Raw genomic sequence first — 17,709 nt, forward strand, 5'->3', positions numbered from 1 at the left:
AATTAAAACTAATCCCAGCTACTTAAATATCAAATTACCTAATAAAACTAAAGTAATAATTCAAAACAATTCAAACATAACCTAAAATAAAAGATCTCGCCGGCCGGCCCCGGTTGTCAAATACCCGCACATGCCCATTTAAGCAATTTTTAAACGTTATTTAGAAATAGCGTTTGGTGTAATTAATCCGCAAATTACGTCAGTCGGTAACGTTATTAGCGGGTGTTGCGTTAAAAATTGACTCGCGCATATCGTAATCATGATAAGGTACGCGTAAATACTGCATGACGCTATTCGGTTTTCCGATATCTCTCTAATAACTGTGCCGGTCAGGCGCTGTGCACAATTTTAGAGGCCATAAGTGGGTGTGCTATGTGCGCAAACTAGTAACCTAACTAGTGCCCGATTCCGAAAATTGAAACCACGAAAAACAATAAAGAAAAAACAAAGTTAATAATCTGTATAATCTGTGATAATACTACATACTTACTCTGATCATTGTATAAACTTGAATATTTTTCCTGAATAATCTTATTGTCTTTAATAAGCGTGTCAACTTCACTTCTCAATATGGAATTTTCTTCATTTAATTTTTCTAAACTATTCTCTATATGCGTAGTTTTAAGTGTCTCTTCTTCAAAAGTCTTTCTTTCAATTTCAAACGAATTTAGTAAGTTCTGTTTTTCCTCCTGTAATGCTTGCAATTTTAGTTGTAACAATTCACACTCAGTTTTCTCTACGGAAATAGCATCCACTTCTTCTTCCTTTATTCTTAACGACTCCTTTAACTTGGCTATATCCTGTTCTAATGTTAGTTTTGCCTAAAAATAATTGTTATAAGAACTGAAAGAAACAAAATTAAATAGGTACTACTTTTTGTAAATCGACAATATTTCCGTCTTTCTTTTTCAAAAAACCTTTAAACTCTGCAAGTCTTTCAGTTAAGTGTTTGTTGCTATCTTCCAGTTCTTTAATTTGTTCTTCTTTGAGCTTGAGTTCTTTATGTTCGATAAGAATTTTATTAAACATTTCTCGTTCCATTTCGAAACTGTTTAATAGCTCCGACTTCTCAGTTTCGAGTTGTTGTAGTTTCAGTTTTAGTAACATAGCTTCCGATTTTTCCAATTCGATTACCTAAAATTTCATAGTTGATCAAATTATACCAACCTCAGACCTATTTGATATTAGATTGATAAAGTTCATATAAGAAATAGGATTATTTCTTATACTAAGGGCCGCCAAAGGTTAGTCTTGGGTCGAGATTTCCGTATGTAAGAAGAGTACAATGCGTTTATAATGTACTGAACAAAGAGAGAACAGTAAAAACGTTGCCAAAAAAATGAAATAAACCGGCGAAAAACTGTGCACATTGTTAAGAGACGTGGAAGGGGATATTATAGCAGATTCGACCCAATCAGTACCTTAGTACTAAAATTCTAGGGAAGGGTGTACATCATGCGTTCAGCTTCACGATTTAATTACGTCTCGCAATACTTTATTTGTTGATTTATTAACGAGTCGTAGTTTTCCCTATAGCTTGTAAATTTTTAAGTGCAAGTTAGAAACACTTTCACTTTTAGTAAAAATAAGTGGAATTGAGTTGGTGTTCGACAGTGGTCGCGCTATTAGAACTCTGAATTCAGAAATCGATATCTCGAAATCCATTAGAAACAATTGATTGTAGTTTTTTTTCAAAAGCTTTCTTAATATTTCTGCTATATTTTCTTCGCAGACAGTATGTGAAAATCTTTATAAATAAAAAAGTTACACGATTGCTGAAAACTGCTATGCACTAAAAGTAAATGGATGTGATTTTTAAAATTTTTGAATGAAAAAAAAACCAAGCCTATCGAATTTTTCTTATTTAAAGTTGCCAGCATGGTATGAATGTTTTTTTATACACACAAGATTTTATTTGATAGGGCTTTAACTAGACAGCTAAGACTGACAAATAAAGCGTTACGTGTAGAAGAGGCTTTAGATCAATACAGTTAAATTTAAAATAAAAAAATCAGTCTCATACCTCATCTCGTTCTTCAAAAATTCTAACTTTCTGTTTTAACTCTTCATAAGATTTTTTCAGCTCAAGATTTTCTTTTGCTAAACTAACATTTTCATTCATTATTTCTTCTTTGTGTGTATCAAATTCTTGATTGGTCTTATGAAACGTGTGGTCGAATATTTCCCTCTCATTTTCAAAAGATTTTAGTAAATTTTCTTTTTCTTTTTCCAGCTGCTGAACTTTGATTTGTAAAAGGTTACATTCGGTTTTGTCTAACTCGATTGCTTCCTCATGTTCCTCGAGAATTCTGACAGATTCCTTTAGTTTTATTACTTCTTGTTCTAGGTTAAATTTATTCTAAAAAGATACAATCATGAGAAACATAAAAAAAATGTTATATGTTGGCGTCATACAGGGTGGTCCAAACTGTATTCCGGAAACTTCGGAAACATATTCTGCACATAAAAATAAGTAAGAAAGTATGTATATACTTATGTCCTAAAATGGCTTCGTTTTGAAGATACAGGGTGTAGAAGTTTCATTTTTATTTCGATTTTTTCCAAATAATTTATGAAGTAACGTCAATATTTTGATAAAAATTGGTGTCTGGGAGTCTTTTAACATGAGAAATTTGATATTGATGTCATTATGCTCCTACTTGTAGAGGGCGCCACCTACATATTTATTAACTGGTTTAAAGAGTAATAACTTTTCGTCCGTACCTGTATAAAACTACTGAGTAAAAAAATATAAATTTTCATGAAACGTCTACACCCTGTATCACCGAAACTAAGCATTTTAGGACATACATTTATACAAACTTTTTTACTTATTTTTATCTGCAGAATATGCTGCCGAAGTTTTCGGAATACAGTTCGGACCACCCTGTATAGTAAATTTCGTCGTTTCCTGAAATGCTTAGTCATTTCACGTATTGCCGGCAAACAGCGAAAGTCTTCAATTATTGGTACATCGTTTGACTGTGGATCTCAGGCGTTCCCTATATTTATTGAAGAGTTAGCTCACAGCCACACAGACAACAACAGCGTTTTAGCGTGTAAAGTGTAGAAAGAGTTTTTTTATATTAAGAAGCGCTAAACGTTACACGCTTTTGGTCGGGTAACTCTTATAAAAGATCATACAAAATAAATTTATAGTCACGTGATTAAGCTTGAATGGCACAGCGTTGCCCACTTTTACATATTTTCTTTATATTTTAGGAAACAAAAATTAATTATAAATATATAAACAGTTATAATTTATATCAACAAAACCCACCTCTTTAACTGCACTTAAGGGACATAAAGGACCACTACTACCGCTTTCCCGTTCAAAATATTCTAATAAGGTAAAAACCAACTAATAAGGTTGCGATGAGTTTCTTACAACGGCTATTAAGCTATCTTGTACAGTTCGCACTAAATGTTGGTCTGCAAAGTCTGCTCGTAAGAATTTTTAAGCTTAAAGTATCACAACACAATTCATTTAAACCAAAAACTCGTAATAAAGTGTCAAAACTAATGACAGATATCAGGAGTATCAGGAAATAAATAAATAAATGTGACAACTTGTAATTTTTTACAGCAGAGCTACCACCTGAATCCCAGCGGGAAATTTAAATACCAGTTAGTCAGCCCGGCGCCGAATATGTCCATGGTTGGCAACAATTATTTTAAAAATCGCGGCCTCAATTACGCAACTAAATGTTTAATTGGTATCACTTATATAGTCTATAAAATGAATAACTTTGAATTTTGACCGTTATTTTTTACCAACATGGCAAATATAAAATCCCTCTATCCAAAAAGTTACTGATATTCTTTAAAATGAGTGCCTGAACGAATCAGATAGGTAACTCTTTTTACTTTCGTGAAATAGAAAAGGAAAATAATAAAACAAGTGACAGTTCTGCCTCTTCTTGCAAAAATCAACGGGAAATGTCATAATTGACAAAAGTAAAATGTCATCAGCCTTTGACATTTCTAAATATCAGACCAATACCGTCTCTAATAGAACAGTCTCGGAGCGAGATTTATGACATCACGCTAGTTAGATACCACGGATTAATAAATATGTTGTAGAATACATGGAAATCATAATTATTCCTCGTATTTTTGGTTTGTATTTTAAAAATGATATGGTTTACATGAAATATATATAATATACAGTTAATAAATACAATATATATACCTATTTATAGTAATAAATACTTTGGCAAATAAACTATGAACCATACAAATGCAGCAAATGTTTTACAATATACAAATAATGAATAGGTACATAAGATAATGGGTAAAATGTAAAATATATTTTAAATTTTGGGGTTTGAAAATCGATATAATTTAACAAAAAAATTCAATATCTACTAATAGTGATATATTATTATTTGCATTCACGAAATTTATATGTATATTTTGCAAGAATCAATGTTCGAAAAATTATATTTGCAAATAATACAATATCATAGAAAAGGCGACAGCGATGGCTATGAAACAAAGATCGCTGTCATTTTATGTGTAAAATTATTCTAAAATTTTTGATTTTCTTGGGATTTAGGTTCGGGAAAAACGCTGAATAAGTTTTCATTTGGTTTTTCATTATTTTTTGGTTTAAAAAAAAAAAAACGTTTATAGCCTTCATCAGTGTTGTGTCATATGAAAAAATAGTGTCGAATATAATCCAAAAATTACATATACGACGAATAATTATGTTTTCCATGTATTCTACAACATAATTAATCCGTAGTATCTAACTAGCGTGACGTCATAAATCTCGCTCCGAGGCTGTTCTATTAGAGACGGCATTGCATCAGCATGGCCGCAAGTTGCTAACCTAATAAAATTTACACTAGAAAAGCCCGCGGGAACTGTCAAATTCAAAGTTATTCGTTTCACAGACTATATAATCCTGTTATTTTGTTTCTAGTCGCAAAAGACGCTTTATTCGCTAAATCGATTTACTCGCTTTCCGTGTGCCTGTAGCCTAACGATATTTGCCGGGATTACGTGAATTGACTAGGCATTTCAGGGAACGACGAAATTCGTTGTTTGGCGCCGACATATATATTAAAAAACATACTTTATTAAGTTCCACAATGCTGTCTTCCTTTGCTTTTAAGTACTCTTTTAATTTGCATATTTTCTCTTCAAGTTTATGATTTACATCATTTAATTCACTGATTTTTACATCCTTAATTTTAACCTCCTTGTTTTCTTTTATCATTTCGTTGAGTATTTTTCTTTCTTTCTCGAAATCATTAAGAAGTGATAACTTTTCTTCCTCTAATTTATGTATTTTCATTTCAAGTAAGTTATTCTCTGTTGGTATCATTTCTGCCATTTCTTGTTTTTCTTCAACTAATCTAATTAAATATTTAAAAAAAATAAATTAAAGAAAGAAACAATGTGTAAGCTTAGATCCTATAAACTTCGTTGATAAATGTATGATATAAGTAATTTCACACAATGTTTGAATATAAAAATTAAGGAAGAAGCATATCAAAAAACTTCCGATTTATCAGTGGCTTTCTAATTTTATTTAAAACGTGTAAAAATATACAGAGTGTCCCAGAAATAAGTGCAAGTAGTTTAAGGCTGCTCTGTCAAAAGAAACATATCTTTTCTTTACCATTTTTAAAATAAATTAAAAATAACCGAGTTATTTAACTTAACCCGAAAAATTTAAATTACCCGAACCGCAGCACTGTTGCCACATCGACTAGAAATACTTAAAAACGACCTTATAATCGAAAAAAAAAACGGCGTCCAGTTGGCTGGGAAATGACGATCGATGACATTTCCCATATAAATTTACATATAAAATGACAGCGACCTTCATTTCATAGCTATCGCTGACGCCGTTTTTTTTTCGATCATACGGTACTTGCAACATTTCACACCATCCAAGAGGTTTTGCAAAAGTGCGTTTTTAAGTGGGTGATCGCCAGTTGCCCTACGGTGATCGCCAGTAACCATACTTCCCACATTCCACAAAATAAATTAAAAGAAGCTGTAATAATTTTTACGATTTATTTTTGCAGGTTACTCAACTGTAAAAATATTTAAAACATTATTAAACGAAATACAAACCCCAAGTCATAGTCAGAATACACACAATGATAACAATACACAATATACATATACAACTTAAAATTCCGTACATTCGAGGCGTTTCGGAAAAAATAAGAAGGATAGGAAAACAATATAACATAACATCTGTCAAAACACAAAATACACTTAGATCCATTTTATCACACACTAAACCAATAATACTGAACAACAAACAAAAAATGTAATATACAAAATACCATGTGAATGCGACAAATTTTACATTGGTGAAACATCTAGACCCTTAAATGTTCGAATTAAAGATCATAAAGATTATTTAAGAATGGGTGACTTTCACAAATCTAAGATTTGTCAGCATTAATGGGATACAGGGCACAGAATCGATTTTAACAACGCCAAAATTGTAATGAAAGAAGCGATAGCCTCTAAAAAAAATAAAAGAGGCTTTTTTAATACAATCTATTAAAAATAAATGTATTGCTTATGCATCTCTAGATGCTAGTAATGTATGGCAATCGCTTCTTTGATTTTAAAGAACATAACATAAATAAACATAACAACGTAAAAATTAAAAATAATCATACAGAAAGTTTGAAGATTTTTGGTTTTGTCTTATTAAGTAATTGTTATCACATAGTAATTGTTAATTTTGAAGTTTAACTAGATATTATAATGTAATTTTAACAGAACGTCAACGGTTTTTGTAGACGTATCTGTTTTAAAAAAACTAAAGCGTTCTCGAATAGTTGGATTTAAATATTTTAAATAAAGAGATAAACTTTCCGAAACGTTAAGCATTTTTTTGTCCGTTAGGCAAATTTGTTCATTTGTAAGCCACTGCTGACAATTATTAGTCTCCGTTGGATTAACGCAGCAGTCTTTACAAAAAAAACTATTTTATTTTGTAGATTTTCTTGCAGTGGCGAACTACCCATATAGGATTTTTTTGAACAGTTAAAATACTTGAACTTATTTCTGAGATACCTTGTATAATCTAATGACTCTGATATGCCTTCAACAAGAATGAAACGAATTTACTCCACGTAAAGTTATAAGTAAAATAAGTAAGGAGCTCCTCAGAGCTGGATTGGAGGTCGCTAGCAGGACAAAAACTAGGGTAAATAAGTTAAGTCAGGAAACGAAACAACTGATGAATCAAAGGAGGCAACTCATGACGAATGGAAGGATGAATACGGGGGAATATAATGAACTAAATAAAATCATCAAAAAAGAAGTCAAAAAAGACCTAAAAGAACACAACGAGCGTTAGCGGAGAAAATTATAGAGAGCAACAGGGGTCTAAAAAGCTTACAACCAACACTTGGAACCCAAAGAATGATATCTCTAAAATACCCAAATGGAAAAGAAGAGAGAGACAAAAAAAAGATCACCTCAATAGTAGAAGACTTCTACACTGACCTATATAGGTCTAAGAAAGATGCAGACACCCCTACAAGAGAAAAACTAAAACTGAAAATAGAAAATGTTGGATCCGAGGAACTGCCGGATATAGATGAATTCGAAATTGAACAAGCCATAAGAAACCTGAAGAATAATAAAGCACCAGGCCAAGATGAAGTATTAGCAGAAATGCTAAAGGAAGGAAAAGACATAGTGATACCGATATTAAAAAAGCTATTTAACGAATGTCTACATCTCGGACAAATACCAAGAGATTGGAATAACAGCCTGACAGTACTCTTATTCAAAAAAGGTGATAGAGGTGATATAAAAAACTACAGGCCAATATCCTTGCTTTCTCAAGTATATAAGCTTTTCATGAAAGTCATTAACAACAGACTAACATCAAAATTCGACAACTACCAGCCGGTGGAACAGGCAGGTTTCCGTAAAGGATACAGTACGTCAGACCACCTGCTGACTATGAAAGTATTGGTTGAGAAGGCAAACGAGTATCATCTTCCCATGTATTTTGCTTTCGTGGACTATGAAAAGGCCTTTGACAGTGTCGAATTATGGGCTGTAGAACAAGCAATGAACAACTGCCGAATTGATTCAAGATATAGAACCTTAATCCATAATATATACAAGAACGCAACAATGACAATACAAATAGGAGATACTACTAGACCCATCCAAGTTAAGAGAGGAGTACGTCAGGGAGACGTGATATCTCCAAAATTGTTTACCTTGGCAATGGAAGATGTTTTTAAAAAACTGGACTGGTCGGAATATGGCATTAATGTAAACGGCAAAAAACTAAATCACTTGAGATTTGCCGATGACGTCGTCCTAATTACTGACACTTTTGAGGGAATTCAGGCAATGGTAAACCAGCTGACAACCGCATCGGAAAATGTTGGCCTAAAGATAAATATACAAAAAACAAAAATGATGACAAATACCGAAAATCAAAACAACGTGACGATCAACGGATCCCCCCTGGAAACAGTTAAAGAATACATATACCTGGGACAGGTGATCAAGTTAGGAAAAGAAAACCAAACGGCCGAAATTACTAGGCGGAGCAAGTTGGCATGGGCTGGATTCGGAAAATTATCGTGGATACTCAAAAATCAGAAATTTCCCCAATATTTGAGAAGCAGAATTTTCAACCAATGCATATTGCCAATCCTTACATACGGCTGCCAAACATGGACATTTACAAAGGCAAATATAGAAAAACTGTCGAGGACCCAAAGAGCCATGGAAAGAATTATGTTAGGAGTTAAACTTAAGGATAAAAAAAGAAATAGCTGGATAAGAATGCGGACTAAAGTGGAGGATGTGACAGCCAGGGCGGCACGATTGAAATGGAGCTTTGCAGGACATACAGTTAGACAATCCGACAATAGATGGAACACGGTAATTCAGCGATGGAGGCCATACTTAGGACAGCGAATGAGAGGACGCCCTCAAATGAGATGGTACGATGATTTCAAAAGAGTGGCAGGACTACATTGGACACGCACAGCACAGAACAGAGATCGGTGGCGAGAATTGGGAGAGGCCTATGTCCAAAGTTGGACGACAAACGGCTAATGATGATGATGATGAAAGTTATAAGATCAAAGTGTGTAAATGAAATATATTTTTCCTACCTTACTTTTTCCAATAAATCTCTATTCGTATTTTGCAATTTCAATATTTCTGTTGATAACTGAACATTATTTTCTTCCTTATCTTTACAGATTTTCTGAATATGATTCACCTCATCTTCTAGAGTTTTAATATGGTCCTAAAAGTATAATTTTTATATTTATAAGTAGGGTTGTCATGTATTAAAAATTTTGTTTAAAAACGAGTATTTTAAAGGTGTTTTTATAGCAACCAAACCATTACTTATAAGAAAAAACTTTCATTCAATTATTTAATAAAAAACAACTCTAAAACAAAAACAATAATCTCAATCTAATGTTTAGAAAGAAATTCGTTCAACTCTTATACTTATAACAGACTTGGTGCAGTTCAGTTGATTTTAAAAATTCCGACCGCAGCGCTCGATACGGCAGAAATTAGAAGTTTTCGCGTAATTATGTGGTTGTTGGGCGCAATAACATTCAATAACTCAACTTTCCCGCGTATTCAACTTTCCCAAATTAACATTTTATAGCTTCACAGTTTCTCAAACCGATTTGATCAAAAGCAAATATGGATTCAAGCAGTTCGACGAAACAAGTGAGCCTCAAAAAGAGTTACCTTACACCATTACATATTCAAAAAATTAAATAAACATATACTACGAGAGAATAAAATATAACTTGGCAATATTAATGGTATACTCTTTTTTTAATCAACTAGTGCTTAAATTTTTTATGAATATCTTCTAAAATTATAATTATGCACGTTCAAAAAATTTCGTTATAGCCCAAAAATAACCCAAGTTATTGGGTTATTTTTGGGCTATATGCCCCCACTAGCAAAACCAGTGCGTAAAACTATGCTCGCTACCGTAGTTGAACTCATCTAAAAAGTTTTATTAGCTTCAATAATAAATTATAATACCAGTTAGACCTTCTGAAGATATCAAAATATTTATTTTTTATACTTTTTTAGAATTTTCACAAATTATACTTCCTAACACTTTTAGAATAATTATATAAACTTATTTCGTATACTCGCTTTAAACCCGTGTATTTGTATATGCCGGTTATTTACGATATCCCCCGATGGTGGCAGCACCGGCGGAGAATGCACCAAGCCTATAATCAGTATATCTTTATACAATGAATTACCTGCAGATTCTTTTTATCTTCATTATCTTGTATTTTTTGGTTAGTTACTTCATTTATTTGAGTCTCTAACAAATTAGTTGTTGTTCGTAATTTACTACACTCATCAATTAACTCCAAATGGTTTCTTTCCAATTCATCAAACTTATTCTCCTTATCCCGCAATTTATTTTTTAATTCTTCAAACTCCTCACTTATCCTTTTAATAATATTTTCTTTATCGATCAGTTGCAAATGAATTTCTTTTAATTCCTTGTTGTTTGATGTAATCTCTTCGATTTTCTGGTTAAATTGATTTCTTAATTGTTTCTCTTTTTCATCGTACGTTGTTTTCATTCGTTCTAATATTTGTTTTTCTAGACTGAACAAGCCTTGCTTTGCATTGTATCTCAAATTTTCTATTTGTGTTTCGTATTCTTTCTTTTCCTTTTCGATTGTTTGGATCAAATTATTTTTTTCGTCGGACAATCTGAAAAATTAAATGCAAAAGAATTATGATATACTCGTTGCAGAAAACTTATGGTTAGTGTGGTAAAATGCTTCAGAATCTATTTTTAAAGCATGTTCCCCGAGAACGAAAATAAATGAGCAAATGTGCAAAATTTATAATTAGCATAAAGAAAATAAGTTGGAAAATCATTCAGTTGGTTTTTTCATTTTTTTTTAATTTTTCCGATTTTTTTATTATTCTCGAGAAATATTAGAATTTTGAGAACATCTTGAAGAAAAAAAAATTGAGAACAATGACGGATGACGGATGCATATAAGGTCATTGTCATTGCCATAGATAAAGGAAACAAGTTTAGATTGGAATGCTCGGCTTGCCGCCAAAACTAATAATTGTTTTGGGGCGCATACGTTGTAGGGCGCTATAGCGGTTGCTAAGAACAACCGCAAACAAGAATACACAAGAATAGAAACAAATTTTCTCTTGTCAAAGTCAGAATCTTCAAAAATTATAAAACTTGTTATAATTTAATATTATAAAACCTTTCAAAATTTAAACCTCCCACATTGAAAAAATACCGAAAAGTGTTTAAAGCGTCCATTTTCAAAGTAATTATTGCTATCTTGTGGGTTTAATTTAAATTTTATTTACTCAACCCTGTGAAAATTGTGAAAAAGTGGCATTAAAAACTTAAAAAGCTGTGTGAACTGCAAAAACCATCATGGATCGTGGCATAGCGCCGGTTTCCAATGTTTCATAGGCATTTCATACATGTCCTTATATAAAATAAAGTTTCTTATATGCAACACACTGTGTTTTATTTAAAAAATTAAAAGAAAATAATAAATTTGAATAAATAATATTTGGCGACAAAATTCAGGAAAAATCCGAACTGCTCCGAAATTGTCAAAAGCTTTGGAGAGCGACCGTTGTAAGAATAGCGCCAAATAGTATTTACATTGTCCTTATGGGCACTTTCCAATCTAAACTTTTTCATTTATCTATGGTTTCAATACCTTTTTTATAAAATTTATCTTTTAACGCATTTTTAATGTATGTTTTTAATGCACGACGTTTTACCGTTATAAAAAAATAGACACCTTAACGATATCCTTATAATTCCATTTAAGATGCTCAGAAACATATCTAATGATTTTATCTAGTTATCTTTTCGAAAAAAGAGTCGTTTAAGAGTCGAAATAAGCGGTTTGCGATCGTGATTTTACTTTACTTGATAGGGAAAGGCGTACCGGCAACGACGCAACAGCACATCATCGCATTTCTCTCACGCCGACTTAATAATATCCCTATGCGATTTACTTCCACACATGTAAATACTGACCCAAAAATAACAGTTGCCAGCACGGTATGATGGGAATACTTACATTTTAAAATTTTCCTGAATATTATTTAAACCAGTTTTTAAATCACTAATTGTACTTCTCAAACCATTATTTTCTGCTGTCAATTTGCTAATATTATCACTGAGACTTATATTTTCATCTGCATTTTTAGTTAGTATTGAATTTTGTTCTGTCAATTTCTGAATTTCCATTTTATATGTTTCAACTTTGAGAAGTTCATGTTCGAAGCCGTTACATTTTTGAGTTAGATTTTCTATTTTTTCGATAAGCTTTCCATTTTGACTTTGCAGATTTTCCAATTTCGTATTTTTTTCTTCCTTTTCTTTAGTACTTAAACTCACCTAGGGATTGCAAGTTTACCGATTTTTGAATTTGCTGTTAATCGGCAATTTAAAATATCGAATTACCGGTTTACCGGTATTTACCGATTTTTTTGTAAACCGGTAATTCGATAAACTGGTAATGCAATCCCTACACTCACCTTTAAAGATTCAATTTCTTTCTTCATCTTATTGATTTCAGCATCTTTGCTTAACAACTCATTATGAAGCTCCATCTTGTTTTCAGCTAATTTTATATTGTTTTCTTTCTCTCTTTCATACAAACTACTTATGTCCTTCTCTAAATTAACTATTTTCATTTTATATTCTTGTTCTTTAGTTTGAAATATTATCGTACTAGCTTTGTGTTCTTGATTGAGAGCTTCAATCTCGCTTCTAGCATCATTTAAGTATTTTGTTAATTGTTCTAATTTGTCTGCCTCTGCATGACTCAAATCGAGTTTATCAATAGTAATAGGATTTTGTGCAGCGTTTGGACCTTGTAACAGATCAATTTTAGTTTGAAGCGACTGTATTTTCATTTCTTTTTCATCTAATTCGTCACGTAAAGCGCTTTCTAAGTGTGCTTTAGCTTTTTGCTCCAGAGAACATTGTTCTTTGAGCTCTGTGACTCTACGAATTGCCTTATCCTGTGTTTCAACTAGGACCGCCTAGAACATACAGGGTGTTTATTAAGTAGTTTAAAAAAATTAGGGCACGATTCCTCACAAATATGTTTTTATGAAAAAAGTTTTTAAAGGGTGTTTCTCAAAAGTGGTTTTATTTTTTTCACATAAAAAACGAGATTTGGTACGTTAGTATAGCTTACTTCGGATTTCTCTTATTACCGATTCTGAACCGTCCTAGAACTGTGATGCGTATGCGCAAAAGGAAATATAAAGACATTATTTCATTTGCGCGGTATTATTATTTCATCGGTAATAACAAAAACCCGAACAAAGCTTATATGACATAAATTAGGATTGATTGACGTATTCGATTGTTTTCGGTCACTTCCTGTTTCACGGGAAATAACTGCAACTTTTGATTTTTAAATGACACCCGTTGTATTTTTTCACTTTATTTGATAGAAAATGACACTCTGAATAGAATGACATATCATATGTCAACTTTTCACATTTTCGTTTAAAAAATGGTATTTTAAATTTCAATCTAGAGTACCATGATTTTGTTAAAAACACTAATTTTTAATCAAGGAGCCTTGAAAAAATAGATTTGATGGTATAATGTTTTTCGTGTCTTATCCTGGCCAGTTAAAAGATGCCCAAATCGTATTTAAACTCATATCTCAATATTTTCAAATGGAACTAAGGTGGCTCATTTAGAAAAAGCATTCTTTACAAATAATTTGGTACCACACACTTGGTATTTCGAGTCAAATTGTCAGGGTCAATACAGATCAACTATAGTAAGTACTAGCATAGCTTTAATTTCAAGACTGATTTTTTTTTTCATTCACACATTTTTGAAGCACCCTGTAGAAGTTAAAATATTTTCCTGAAATAGGCCCTCTAGTACATAGTTTAGGTTTGCACCTAAACAAAAAACAGTTGTACCTTCATCTTTGACATCTCTCTTTCTATCTCTTTATAATGCCGGGCAAGATCGGTATATCTACCTCTATATTTATGGTACTGCATTTGAGATTTTTTAAAGGCAGAATATAATTGTTCTTTAGATACTCGACCAACATTTGACGATGATTGAGAGATGTTATCTTCAAGTTCACTGGCTGATACATCCATATCAGACTAAAAATATTTAGTATGTATAATGTATGATAATATTTCATTTAATTTTAATATATTATGTATATATTGGACATGGAGTATTGTAGCCAAATGATTAGAATTTTAGAAATTGTGAATGATGGGATGGTTGGATGACTACTAGAGCAACAATTTAAAATTATTTGCAAAAGGTACAGAGTGTCTCAAATAAATAAAAAAGTGTCTATACCTCTGTAACAAAAAAAGAAGTTTTTAAAACCAAATAATAGCTCTGAAGTTTTTCTATTTACTAAATATTGTGTTACAATAACAAAACTACTACTACCTTATACAGAGTATCTAAAAAATATTCTACATAATTACTAGCTTTATTCAGCAATAACTTGTTTAATTTAAATGGAACACCCTGTATATTTTACGTGCATCAGATGCATAATTTAATTAAGTATCCAATTTGATTACAATATTTTAGCTATCTCTTTGGGTTTTTGTAGAAAATACATATTATTATAATTCATAGTGTATTAATCAATATTTATCAAGATACCCATTGAATGTTGATATTTTCGATCTTTTTTAAAGATTTAACAAATTTTCAAAAAGTACATATACTAATATTGTCGGTATAGTTAGCTTATTTCTTTAAAAAATAGAAAACTATTTGAATATTTATAAAAGAGGACCAATTAATATGATCCCATTATTTGAGGTCAAACATTAATTGACTATTTACGTTGATTAATAATTGCTCTAAATACTAAAAAAACTGAATTTTGTATATGAGTAGGAGTGGTAAAAAAACCTTCCAAATTTTATTTTATTTTTTGACGAATGCTTATTCATAACAACAGAGACATTCATATGCGTACGTTATTAATATACTGATTTCTGATTCAAAGATCAAGTTATTGCGTTTAAAACTGGTAATTATTTAAGATAAAATTTTAAATACTCTGTATAAGGTAGTTTTTTATTTATTATTGTAACACAAAATTTAGTAAACAAAAACACTTCAGTACAATATCTGGTTTTAAAAACTTGAATACTCATAGAGAAATAAGGCATTAAAATTGTTACTGCATTTTCACAAAATTGTAAATATTTCAAAAACAGTAAGATTTGAGTGAGGTAAATTTACTTTTATTTTAATCATAGTTCCTTTTAAAAAAATACTACTTTGATATTTTATTTATTTGGGACACTCTGTACCCTTTGAAAATAATTTTAAATTGTAACTCTAGTAGTCCTCCAATGATCCCCTCACTCTCAATTCCTAAAAATCTTATCATTTGGCTACAATACTCAGTGTCAAATAGTACAATAACCCAGTAGTACATAACCCTGTATAGAGTACAGCAAAATTAACTTACTTGCAAATGGTACATATTTGCAGCATCATATTTTGGGAGAAACGATATATCACTAGCAAGAGACGATATTGAACTTCGCCTTAGTTTTTCTTCTGAAGTTGGAGATACTAAAGCTACACTAGAAAATCCTTGATCAACGGTGCTCATATTTGGGGTGCTAGCATCTACAAATTATTTCGAAAAATACCTAGTTTAATATACAGTATACCAGATAAAACAATATTCTACCTTCGTCACCTATCGAGAAAAAATTTTCGTCCGAACTGTTAGTGCCTTGTAATTTATCACTAACGCTTTGCGTGAGTTGTTGAAGTCTTTGGGGGCTACTCCTGACCTCCTCCGTGATTTTTTCTTTTAGTTTCTTAAACATTTTCCTAATTCCGAGTTATTTTCTTCATAAATAAACACTACACTCCCAAAATAGAAATTCACTAACCTAGAAATGACGTGTCAAATGTCACTGTCATTTGTTGTTGCACTTTTGGAGGAGTAGGTCAAATAAACCTAGAGATGTTCTGGGCAAAGATGTTCCTGTCAGTGAAATACATTTGCATGTAAACAATTGGATATTTTAAAATACATAGTTTTTTATAATTTTACTCTAGTTAAAGTTCTTCAGAGTCTTGAAATTTGAATGAGAGTAAATATAGACCTAGCAAATAATAGGTATGTTTCTTCTGAACAAAAATTAGGTAAAATTTATAATGGACATTTTAATCAGTTTGCTGAAATATTTATAAATAATATTGAATCTGGACAACAGAAAATTCTCCAGACTTAATTGGTAAACGTCTTCGAGTTAAATCAGGCTATATATGCAAACAAAAGGTAACTGAATCTTATTATTTACATTTATTAACAAACTTAATTATTAGAAAGATCAAGATCTTCATTTTCTGGGTCTTCCTCTTCAAAGTCTTTAGTTTTTACATCTTGATCTTCACCAAATTGTATGACGTTATCGATTGTTATTAGAATATCACCTAAAAATATTAACTGAATATATAGAGGTAACAAAATTTCATAAACCTCATACTTAAATTTTCCCGATTTTTAAGATTTAATGGTATAAACCTAACTAACGAATAGTCTTCAATAATTCTGCCTATAGTTTCTGTAAGGTTTTTATACTTTTCATTAAATGCTGATATTCCATTTAATTCTATGTCACCTGGAATATAATGTATCTATTTAGTGTATGTTTAAAGAATCTCCTAATAAACACAAATAAGTACCTAAAATTGCATGACAATCTGGTTCAAGAAACCTATCTAGCCTCTTTCTAGCTGTTTTACTCAGAAGGTCCATTTTTGAAAGAATATTTACATGTGGCAATTCTAAATTTACCATTACACTTAAGGCAGCCATGGTGCCCGATAAAAATTTAGCACCATCGGTCATGAATTGAACATCAACAAGAAATACTGAACATACATTAAAATTCCAGTCTTGCAACTGCTTAACTAATTTTCGAATAGCTGTGAGATGTGTATACAGTTCAATTTGCCCAGGACAATCAAATAATATATAATCATCTTCTGTATCACCTAGAATATACTGATTTTTAATAATTTATTTTTTTGTCTACAAAAATATTTTACCTAGTTTTTCATGAAGCCAGTCGGAGTTCTCCAAAAGGTATTCAATACAAAAGACCAAGCCTCCTAAAAATATGAAAGTATTTAATATAAAGCACACACAAGAAAAGGCAATTCTTACCGTTAGGTCCAAAATGTAATTCTTCATCTTCCATTGTATCCTGTACTTGAATCAAATCCCTAATATCAACAAAAGGTTCATAGTCGAAATGCTCTGCTGCTGGATCTAAGTTTACAACTTCTATATTTCTTTTAATATCAACACCATACTGAGCTAATGAGCTGCAGTAAGTAGACTAAAAATTAAAGGGCTGTAACGCACACATCTTAAAATTTATTATTTATAGACTTGCCTTTCCACTACCAGCAGGACCAACCACTAACTGTGCATATCGCATAGTTATTTAGTGCTTAAAGATCAGTAAATATGTTTTATTTAAAATTTTTATTTTATGTAAAATGTTTTCATTAAATAAATAAAAACAAGCTAGATGTTGCTTGGAGCACTTTGGGGCTATGGTGTTATGTCTTCTTCTTATGTAACGACCATAGCTATCTAGGCTATCGGGCCTCCAAATAGCTCTGGCAGCTCAGGC

General features: G+C 31.5%; 2 protein-coding genes across 3 annotated transcripts in view; both read right to left on the reverse strand.

Annotated features, from left to right (window-relative positions):
* The window catches only part of LOC115875066 (golgin subfamily A member 4), a 28,654-nt gene extending 12,678 nt beyond the window's left edge, over positions 1-15,976 (reverse strand). Inside the window, exons 1-11 of one of the 2 annotated variants that reach the window (XM_030890460.1) lie at positions 15,744-15,976; positions 15,516-15,679; positions 13,972-14,166; positions 12,556-13,065; positions 12,096-12,415; positions 10,266-10,731; positions 9,132-9,268; positions 5,081-5,363; positions 2,024-2,359; positions 874-1,134; positions 491-821 (exon numbers count right to left, since the gene is read on the reverse strand). In XM_030890460.1, the coding sequence (XP_030746320.1) occupies positions 491-821; positions 874-1,134; positions 2,024-2,359; positions 5,081-5,363; positions 9,132-9,268; positions 10,266-10,731; positions 12,096-12,415; positions 12,556-13,065; positions 13,972-14,166; positions 15,516-15,679; positions 15,744-15,885 (3,145 nt within the window). In that variant the 5' untranslated portion in view covers positions 15,886-15,976. The remainder of the gene's footprint in view (positions 1-490; positions 822-873; positions 1,135-2,023; positions 2,360-5,080; positions 5,364-9,131; positions 9,269-10,265; positions 10,732-12,095; positions 12,416-12,555; positions 13,066-13,971; positions 14,167-15,515; positions 15,680-15,743) is intronic. The other variant, XM_030890534.1, reaches the window with a different exon arrangement.
* Positions 15,977-16,348: 372 nt separating this feature from the next.
* On the reverse strand, positions 16,349-17,626 carry LOC115885604 (GPN-loop GTPase 3). The gene is made up of 6 exons (XM_030904898.1): positions 17,467-17,626; positions 17,235-17,409; positions 17,117-17,179; positions 16,751-17,062; positions 16,552-16,686; positions 16,349-16,498 (listed from the first exon to the last, which is right to left on the reverse strand). Exons 1-6 carry the CDS (start codon positions 17,509-17,511, stop codon positions 16,380-16,382), a joined length of 849 nt encoding a protein of 282 aa, XP_030760758.1. The 5' UTR covers positions 17,512-17,626; the 3' UTR covers positions 16,349-16,379.
* Positions 17,627-17,709: the final 83 nt, after the last annotated feature.

This window comes from Sitophilus oryzae, unplaced genomic scaffold (genome assembly GCF_002938485.1).
Source record: "Sitophilus oryzae breed Bouriz unplaced genomic scaffold, Soryzae_2.0 scaffold_1000_pilon_pilon, whole genome shotgun sequence".
Classification (NCBI taxonomy): domain Eukaryota; kingdom Metazoa; phylum Arthropoda; class Insecta; order Coleoptera; family Curculionidae; genus Sitophilus; species Sitophilus oryzae.